Genomic DNA, 10,469 nt, shown 5'->3' with positions numbered 1-10,469 from the left:
ACATTTTTGGAATAAATAGGCAAACTGACTTATTCTTTCATTCAATTTGTAAGCACTATAAAAGTAGTCTGCAGAACTTGTTTGCTGTATTCCAAGTCTTCTAGAGCCATATAAGCCATATATATGAGTGGAACAGACACAGATTTAGGTCATTATTCACTAAAAATCTTGTCAGCCACCCTAGCTCTCCATTTTCATGAAACTTCAAGTCGATATGAAACAAAATCGTGCCCGAGTTTTCTTCACTATAGTGATGTACATACAAGTGACGGCTATTGAACGTCCCGTTAGGACGGGACTTGATTTTGTCCATTAGGAATTTAATCCGTTTGTCAATCTGGAATTGATCCTTGAAGTGATCCAGAAACTAAATGGACAATTGGCGGTGATCAGAGAAGAGACGACATAGCGAGGCGGATGTTTTTTTACTCATTCCCTGTCATTGATAGAATTTCATTTCATTAATGACATAAAGATTTCCTGCCAAACCCACAAACAGGTATATGACTGTGAAACTTTGGGGGTGTTGATGGACGTAATCTACTCGATGTTTTAATCATCGTTCTGAATCCGATCCAGACATAGGCTTTGACAATAACGTTATTTTCACAGCTTTTTCTTCAAAATGTTGCTTTTTTTATGAAACTTACCCACATTCAAGTGTTGATTAAAAAATAATGTATGAAGCTAGAATAAAATGGGTTTTGTTGTTGGTGTTTAAAATCAGAGTCTGTGTTCTTTCTTTTGATATATTGTATGTTCAGATATATTCATACAACAAAAAATTATGAGGGCCATGAAATTTGTGAAAATTATCAATAATGTTGGAGCTGGCTGGCAACTTTTTAAAGAGTTTAGATTACAGGGGCACATATATATATTTTAAGAATGGTGTGCTCTGACAAATCATTCATCATTAACAGCAAAATTCACCAGAAAAAAATAAGAGTGAATTTTGATTAAATGGTGATTGGTGACTAGTGACTACCGGTAATAAAAAGGTAGCATTGTCTGATTTGTGGAAGAAACTTTCACACCGCTTTTGTGAACCACATTATTAGGTTCCTTTAAAAGATCTGACTCCAAAGAATTATTCTTTCACAAATCAGACATCACTACTCCTCTCTTGAATGAATAGGAATGTGTCATGTGATCCACTTCTGATTGTTTTTAACAATGCTTTTGCATCCAAGTCCTCATTCATCGCAACTGTCTGGAAAAAACAACCAACACGTTCTTCTAAATGTCATTTTTTGTGAAGTGAAGAAGCAGTAAGAAGTGAACGAAGAAGAAGTGAGGGTGAGTAACTGATGACATGACAGTAAATGATTTACATTTACTGCTAAACTATATCAGTAAGCTGTACTCAGTAAACAATCAGTTTAATCAGTAAGCTGACTAAACATATGCTACAGTGAAGGAGTCATCGATGCTAAGAGGTTCTCAGTTCTCTGCGAGGTACCTGTAGGAATTGTGTTTGCTGCTGGGCGAGCTGAGCCTGGGCCTGTCCTTGCTGTTGGGCTGTTCCTGTAGCTGTCTGTGACTGCGTCTGAGCCTGCTGCTCCGGCGTCTGTGCAGGCGGCTGCTGGGTGATGCTGATTGTTTGAGGCTGGCCCTGCTGCGGGGCAAAGGCAGTCACCACCTGCCCCATGAACATGGTGGTAGGCACCATAACGGCACCACACGCCATTGGGCCGGTTACTAGCTTAGTGAGGAGCTGTTGGGCAGCAGGGAACCTGTGTGAGGCAGGAGGACAGGGTTTTAGTTATACGTTTCTTTTCAAATGTTGGGACCAGTTCTACTGTGACAGGGGTCCCCAGGAATGTACTACTGTTGTCAAAAATATAGATTTTTGGATATATATTGATACTGAAATATCTGAAACCCTTCCAATACTCATTTCCGCAGAATAGGTACACGATACCAGCTGTGCTTTCTCACTCTCTCATGATCTCTCCAACAGCGAGTTGACACACAAACCCGCCTCCCGTTTCATTAGCTCCAGGTGAATATTGTTGGTATTACAGGGCCTGAATTTGTGTATTGAGCATCATTTTACTCATTCCCGCAGATCCTGTGCTCACACCCACTTTTAAGTGAATGTAAAGTTGAGACAGAAAATGCATGTGTCAAAGTATAATGGACCCGTGTGTCAGGTCTTTAAGTGACAGCAGCCTAATATACCTGTTACCAAATTATGAGATAATATTAAAAATATCTATATGGCAGTTTTCCCCATGGTATCGGTCAAAATTGTGGCCAGTCGGGAAAAAAGTTAAATGTTAATGTCATATATTATATGTATATATACTCTTTTAAGTTAGTCTAGTATTCTAATGTGCCGATTTAACCGTTTATGTGTGCTTCATGTTTATGATGAGTCAAAATGCTAGTGTGTGTTTGTAATAGTGCTACATGTACCGTATCTGCCGGTCTTGTGAGAAGGTGGCGACCGCGGCTCCGCTCGGGCTGCTGTTCTGGGCCAGGCTTGTGGCGATCTGCACAACATTGGCCTGCGTCGGCTGAGAGATCATCATGGTATTGTACAAAGATGCCGGCAGTGCTCCCTGAGGAGACTGCAATGTGTGAGACGACCTCTGAGACTGCTAAGAAAACAGAAAACAGACAGAGATAGAAAGACTTGATATTAGATTATACTAGGATGATTACACACAATCTAATACTATATTTAACAATTACTTATTTATTATTTATATATTTTATCAGAGTTTTATTTCAATCAACATCTCATTAAAAGATTTGTTTTAGTTTTAGTTAATGATAATGATAATAACCTTGTAATGCAGCACTGAAATAATTTTTTTCTGTCATCAAGTAATGTGAGGGAATTCTTCATTGAAACTTCATACTGTATGTGCATTTAAATATGCTGAACATAGAATTTAATATAAACTTAAATAGAAAAATATTGCGTTACCTAAAGGATTTCGATTATTAAAAACCATAATTTTATGTTGAAAAGCATTGTTTTGATGAGTGCATGTGCATGATCGTAAAATGTTACGAGTAAATATGAATGTCTAGAACAGTTTTTAGTACTCTGACAGTCTCACTTTTCTATGAAAAATGGTCAAAGCTTTTCTATCACCTGAGTTAGGGTGGAGCTCTGATCTCTGAGAAGGTTCTGTTGCTGTGGCAGAGCCTGCTGAGGATGCTGTGTGACAGTGTGTTGTGTCCCCGTGTGTGTGGATTGCAGGCCGCTTTGTAGGCTCCCCGCCGGCACCACCGCCCCCTGCATGGACAGAGCGCCCCCTGGCTGCACGGAGGATCCCTGCGTCAGCTGTACTGAGCCGAGGTTGAGACTGCCGCCTCCAGGCTGCAGGAACATCTACCGGTACATACCCAAACACAATTCAATTCAATTCAACTTTATTTCGCCATGTATGCAGATACTAGGAATTTGGATTGGTCTTCTCCATGCAGGCAACACACAGTAAAACAGAAAAACAAAGAAAACAAGGACAAAAACACGATACAAGGACAAACAGAGACATTATGAGCAATAAGTTAATATGAATGTAGATAGTGTTGTGTTAAATAAAAATAAAGTGCAATGAATTCCAGATTTAAGAGTCATTCAGGAGGGCTATTGCTTTGGGGGAAAAACTGTGGCGGTGGCGTGATGTTTTGGGCAGAAAGGCCCGTACCGCTTAGAAGATTAAACAGACTATTGGCAGGATGAGAGGGGTCGGCCGCAAGGGTGTCAATTTGAGGCAGAGAGTGCACATTTAAACAAAAGCTAGGGGACGCTCTCACCTGTAAGCCCTGCCCTTGAACCCTATGCAGCTCGTCCTGGATTTGCCGCAGTTCTTCTTGTTGTCTGTGGATGTTGGCCTCAATCATGCGTGTTCGCTGTTCCAGCTGCTCCTTAAGATGCTGCATTGCATCCATCTGTGTGGAAAACTGGATAACTGGCTACAAAACAATAAACAGCACCAGGTATAATATAATAATAATTTTAATAGGCCTTAAGAGTTAACACTACCAGCACAATAGAGGTCTTCAGAACTTATTCAATAGATTAGCAAATATCTCTGTGTGTGTGTGTGTGTGTGTGTGTGTGTGTGTGTGTGTGTGTGTGTGTGTGTGTGTGTGTGTGTGTGTGTAATAAACCTTATTTTGCCTATCATGTGATATTAATACGTTTTAAATTATGTTTAAAAAAAGAAGTATCATATGCTCATCAAGGCTGTTTATTTGATCAAAAATACAGAAAAAAGTAATATTGTAAAATATTATTACAATTTACAATAACTCTTTTCTGAATTTTCAATGTTGAAAACAGTTGTGCTGCTTAATATTTTTGTGAAAACCGTGATGCGCACGATTCTTTTATAAATAGAAAGTTCAAAAGAACAGCATTTATTTGAAGCAGAAATATTTTGTAGCATTATAAATGTCTTTACTGTCGCATATGATTAGCATCCTTTCTGAAAACAAATATTTATTTTTTAAAAAAAATGGTAGAGTAAATTTACACTTGGTAAATGTAAATTGTAGATGATTTATGGTGATTACCACTGGGATTGGGTATCGTTTGAATTTTAGCGTTGCAATTCCAATTCTGATTCTGCTTATCAATTCTGACATTTAGATATCAAATAAAACATTTATTCTGTCATTTTGCAAGACATTCTGTTGCAGAATGTAGTAAGAAGAAGTAATAAACTAGACTAACTAATAAACTAACTAATATACAGTTCAAACAGTATTAAAGACAAGTAAACAGTCAGTAATACAATAAGAATAAATAAGCTAATTAGCAACAGCACAAATAAATACAACTGAAAGTTCAGAAATTGAAATCAAATGTAAAATAACAATGCATAGTTTTCTTTTTACAAATAAAACAGAATGCGCAGACAGTAACTGATAAGCTGAATCGAAATTTGATCTGATTCCAGAACTGGAATCGATTTTCAAATCCCAACCCTCACCACATTAGGGTATAAACTATAAACTTTAATACTGTGACTATTTATCATTATTTACCATTGTTTATTGTGAAAATGTGGTTGAAAAGACAGCTTGAGTAGCCGTTTCATTCATTCCAATGACAACTGCTTAGTCAGACCCTTTCTCTGGGTCAGAGGACGACCAAAGAATAATGTACACCTCATTGATTACATGTGTCAAAGGTTCATTAGATATGTACATCGACCACCACACTCGCTCTAGACACCAGGAACTGAAAGACCCATATCAGTCGAACACTGATTTGCAAGAGTGATACTAGTGAATGCAGTAATATGGATGTTGAAATACCTGCACAGTGGGCTGAAGAGGTTGAGGCTGCTGAGGCTGAGACACAAGCGATGTTGCCATTGTCTGTCCTGTGTTCTGAGAACTCATCGACTGAACAGGGACGACACACAAGGTCAAAACTCCCACATACATAAGAGGTGACAATTTCATTTTGTTCAAATTTTCTTTTTAATCCTACATTTTTGTTCATTTCCATGTTAAATTGGGGTTTGTGTGTCTGCTTCACGGTATTTCTGATGATGATGATGACATGTACCAACCTGACTGCTAATGGAGGACCTCCGCTGTGATGTCATCTCAATGGCAGACACTGATTGGCGGGGTGGTGTGCTATGGTCTGTCTGCAGCTTTGTCTGTGTGGCTATAGACACACAAACATACATGGGCCAGTCACACTACTGGAATATGTGTAAACATCTTAACATGCAGTGGCTGTGTTGCTTACCAACACTGTCTCTCTTTGGTATGGAATACGTACATGTGGGGTCCGAGACGGCGGTGTGTGAGGAGGACTTGCGGGAGCTCCGTGATGAGGCAGAGGGTGTGCGGCTGCGATCGAAACGCTCTAGTGCCTCCTTCAGGCTGGAGGTGTTTAATTGGGACTCAGAGCCGGAGTCTTGGGACTGAGCAGAGTGAAACGGAGTGAGGTTAAAGGATATATGTATATGAATAGTGTGTGTGTGTATAGTGTGTGTGTGTGTGTGTGTAAGTGTGTGTGTGTGTGTGTGTGTGTGTGTGTGTGTGTGTGTGTGTGTGTGTGTGTGTGTGTGTGTGTGTGTGTGTGTGTGTGTGTGTGTGTGTGTGTGTGTGAGAGAGAATAAACGTAATGCTATTTTACATATTTGGCTAGATAATAATTAATAAATGTATTCAATTTATATTAATAAAAATATGTATTCAACTGTTAAATACAGGAATATATCAACACAGACAAGTCTTAAAACTAGTCCCAGAATAAAATGCACGTTTGATTTGTTTTAAAGGTAGGGTAGGTCAGAATTGTCTAAAAAAAACTTTTATTCAAATTTGTTTAAACTGTCTTTATATACCAATGCATAATTAAAATGCAAGTACTCTGAAATAGAGAGTATAAAAAAACGAGTGGCTCAAGTGTATTTAATCTTCAATAAACACAGCTCATTAATTCCATTCACTCCCACCTAAAAACGGGTGCGCGACTGCGCGCACGTGGGCAGAGCCAGTAATAACGGCAGTAGTCATGGCGACGGAGAGTGACAGTCGCGCAAGCCAATCCTGTGATTCGTCCCGAATGGAAATAATGAGCTGTGTTTAATGAAGATTAAACGGTCTAGAGTCACTCGATTTTTATACTCTTTTTATCAGAGTACTTACATTTTAATTATGCATTGATATATATAGAAAGTTTAATCAAATTTGGTAAAAAGGTTTTATATAAATCCTACCTACCCTACCTTTAACTGAAAGGAACTTGCATTGGCATATCTTAAAATATGTCAATGCCATTGTTTTGTCTCTAGATGCACATCAGTAATGTTTTTTTCTAAGGCAGATTCATATAAGCCACTTAAATGCCCTAATTGAACTAAGGCCTAATCCTGGCATAATCTAAGCCCTGTCTGTGAAACCAGGCCCAAATATAAATGTAAATTTGTGTAATATATTTTTACTTATTAATATTATTTTTCATATTTGAATGTTATATTTTGTGGATGAATGGGAATTCAGAATTGAATAAATCATGAATAAAACAGGAACAAAATAAAAGTCTTAAATGTAAAAAAGTAAATATTAAATATCAATTAAAATTAAATAAAAAAATGACGTAATAATGAGAAAAATAATTTGTTACAATGATTTTTTTATGACCACAGAGAGTCGGGACCTCGGTTTAACATCTCATCCGTCCCTATACTGGGGCGTTAGGACCATAGACTGTAAAAAAAAATATGGACGTAGTGTCCGTGACATCACCCGTAGGTTTCTGAAGAGCATTTTTGAAGCCCAAAGTGTGCGGAACCGGCCGTCGCAATCTTGGTAGCGAGTCATAAACTCCCGGATAAACGAAAAAGGCCAAAAAGGCTGGATTAGCTGAGGTGACGTGACGGCTAACAGACAGCAGACAAACGGCTAGTAGTAACAGCAGTGCCAATCCACCTGTCACTCAAGTGGCCACGCCCTTAATTATGCAGAACGTTAAGGCTTAATACAATTTAAACAGATGAGTTCTCCCTCACAGCTGTCATGAAGAGCAAAATTAGCTTAATAGACCAAAACCACTTTTTGCACCAGGCAGTAAACACATTTTTTTTTGCTGTTAAGTTGGGAAAATTAACATGGAGGGGTACAGTATATGGGATTGACACTCTTTTGCAGCCTGTCTCTAGCGGCCAGTCAATGAATTGTGGTTTAAGTCACTTCCATGTTGGTTTCAAGAGAAAGACAGGAAGGTTGCGTGCTTGGTCAGGACCCACACAGACCACAATGTGAGCACCCCTACTGGCCTCACAACTGAACTGAACTGAAAGTGTCTCACCTTGTCTGCTGAGATCTCAGGAGGCGATTCCTCAATGCCCAACTCCCTGCGTTGTTCAGCCCTCACTTCAGCATAACTAAGACAAAAAATTTTATATAACTAAGAAATTCTTTATAAACCGTAGCACCATGTTCTGCTTTACGCTTCATAGTGTTGTGCCTGGTTAGTATTCAGTGTAAAACCACAAAATGACAGTTGTTTCTTTCTTGTTAGTAGTTATTCAACAAACTTTACATGTTCTGAAAGTCTCACCTGACCACAGTGTGTGTGCAGACGATGAACTCCGGCCGCGAGTTCCACTGGTGGTAGGTGATATAGTAGTGAGTCTGAAGCCAGATCCACTGCTGACCTTTAGTCAGAAAACGGTAATAGCACGACTTGCCCTTACCATACTGCATCACTGCAGAGAGAGAGAGAGAGAGAGAGAGAGAGAGAGAGAGAGAGAGAGAGAGAGAGAGAGAGAGAGAGAGAGAGAGAGAGAGAGAGAGAGAGAGAGAGAGAGAGAGAGAGAGAGAGAGAGAGAGAGAGAGAGAGAGAGAGAGAGAGAGAGAGAGAGAGAGAGAGAGAGAGAGAGAGAGAGAGAGAGAGAGAGAGAGAGAGAGAGAGAGAGAGAGAGAGAGAGAGAGAGAGAGAGAGACATCTTATTGTTACAAAGTCAAAACTCAAGGCAATGTCATTCATACATGATTTTCAAACTTTAGAAGTAGGGAGACACAGGTACACACAAATACAAACAGTAGTTCGACTCACAGTGTTCATGGCACTTGGCCAGAGTCTCCAGGTCATCCACGTGATAGTAGTCGTACCCTGAAGTACCCAGAACCTCGAAGGGTAGGTAACCTATGATGGGAGGAGCCCTGAAAAACATAACACAAACAACTCCACATCATCCGCATGCATGTATTCAGTAGGGTCAAAAACATGTTCATTGACTTGTCAGTCATAAAAAAGATTTCAAATAGTCAAGAAACTCTATATAAAATACAAAGTTCTATAACATAACTGCTTGTTAACTAATATGAAACTGTGTGACTCTTGTGTTTTGCCCATTTCAACAACACAGAAAAAAAAAGTGCCTGAAAAAACCCTTGAGCGCTTCATCCGGTATACCACTTCTATGACATTTAATTATTTATTTACATTTTTTTTCCAGGTTAAACATGAGTGCAAAGTCTAACAAGACTAACAAAATAAGTTTAATTAATACCCTTGTTAATGAATACCCTGGAACCATTTATATATTGTCATTGGTGATATCAATGTTAAAAACATGATTTAAATTGATTATTGTAAAATTATTTTCTAGGTCAAAGCTCAGACTTCAAAAGAGCTGCACATGGTGATTTTCCCAATTAATAAAAGTTAATAAAGTTATTAATTTACATTTAAATGTATTAGTGTCCATATAGTCGTTCAAAGTAGTTCAAAGGAAAGAAGGTTGGACCATTTGAGTTGTGTATTTTCAAAATCTGCCAGCCGTTTTGCAAATCACATACCCCACCTTTAACATTGAAATGTAATGATTTTTATACGTTTTAAATATTATAATTTATTGATTTTAATCTGATTACTCATCTTTTATTCACCGTTACGTGTTTTGAGATTATACTGACACCCCATCTTAAAAAAACAAACAAAACATTCCCAGTGTCTTATTTTATGAAATAAAATAAAACGATAAAAAAAGCACAAATGCCAAGTTGTACTTTTTGCCTAGAAATGTCAAGATGTTTTATAGGAGAAAACTAAACTGAAGTGAAATCAAAACTGGGAACAGATTTTCAGGAATTCCTTGAGTCACATGCAAATGTTTTGGGATAAAAAAGATCTGAAGCGCCACTAGCTTCTGCTAAACAACTGTGGAAAATCGTATTCAATCGCTTTAATATCTAGCATCTGTGCCGATTCAACTGAATCCTTGATTCGAACTATATATAGAGCAGCAGCAGTGCCAGCAGTTATTTTTCCAAAACTAAATTCAGTATAAACCTTTCCAAGCATAACAGCGGTATTAGATTTTATAGAGAAAATTATGTTCATGCTATTCCAGATGTACAAGTCTTTGAGCCTGTGGGATGAATGTGAGCTATTGATAATTCTGAGATATACTGTGCGCTAACAAAATGTAAGCATGTGCAATAAACACTCAAAAACTGAGAAAAATCTTAAAGGAAGCATCAAGGCCTGGGTATACTTGGTTTTCCACGTTCCGCTCCATCTCCAGTATACTCCTTTGGACACGTTCGGCGCGTGCGCACTATCTAGAGGACTTTGTTGTCTAGTGGACACTGTTGTATGCGCACCGTCTGCCTAGACACAAAAATTAGGCTGCATGTGGACAGTGATTTATTTATAAAAGTCTTCTTTATAAACTTATTTTGTACTCACAATTTTTTATTATTTAGAGAAATTATTGGCATTATATATGTCAATATATTATATATATTAAATTATAGAAATTAAATTATTATTAGAAAAATGTATATTCATTATAAAAATGCCCATGGAGTTTTATGATTTCATTAATTTACGTGACACTTACATTAATAAAATAAAAATCTGCAAATCTCAATAACATCTTTGAGTTGTCATTGCTGGCAAGTGACCATGGTATAAGCGGGATAATCCATGGCTCTGTGCTTCGAGTCGGGTGGTTCTTTGCCTAAAC

General features: G+C 38.1%; 1 protein-coding gene across 6 annotated transcripts in view; it reads right to left on the bottom strand.

Annotated features, from left to right (window-relative positions):
• clocka (clock circadian regulator a) overlaps positions 1-10,469 on the bottom strand; it is a 61,906-nt gene that overhangs the window by 3,369 nt on the left and 48,068 nt on the right. For 2 of the 6 annotated variants that reach the window (XM_079584355.1, XM_079584356.1), the window contains exons 14-23: positions 8,552-8,658; positions 8,054-8,201; positions 7,802-7,877; positions 5,732-5,909; positions 5,547-5,647; positions 5,287-5,376; positions 3,778-3,936; positions 3,110-3,349; positions 2,422-2,606; positions 1,463-1,736 (exon numbers count right to left, since the gene is read on the bottom strand). In XM_079584355.1, the coding sequence (XP_079440481.1) occupies positions 1,463-1,736; positions 2,422-2,606; positions 3,110-3,349; positions 3,778-3,936; positions 5,287-5,376; positions 5,547-5,647; positions 5,732-5,909; positions 7,802-7,877; positions 8,054-8,201; positions 8,552-8,658 (1,558 nt within the window). The remainder of the gene's footprint in view (positions 1-1,462; positions 1,737-2,421; positions 2,607-3,109; positions 3,350-3,777; positions 3,937-5,286; positions 5,377-5,546; positions 5,648-5,731; positions 5,910-7,801; positions 7,878-8,053; positions 8,202-8,551; positions 8,659-10,469) is intronic. The other 4 variants (XM_079584357.1, XM_079584358.1, XM_079584359.1 and 1 more) reach the window with 4 other exon arrangements.

This window comes from Phoxinus phoxinus (genome assembly GCF_949152265.1).
Source record: "Phoxinus phoxinus genome assembly, chromosome: 16".
Classification (NCBI taxonomy): Eukaryota; Metazoa; Chordata; class Actinopteri; order Cypriniformes; family Leuciscidae; genus Phoxinus; species Phoxinus phoxinus.
This window is presented reverse-complemented; position numbering and strand designations above follow the sequence as displayed.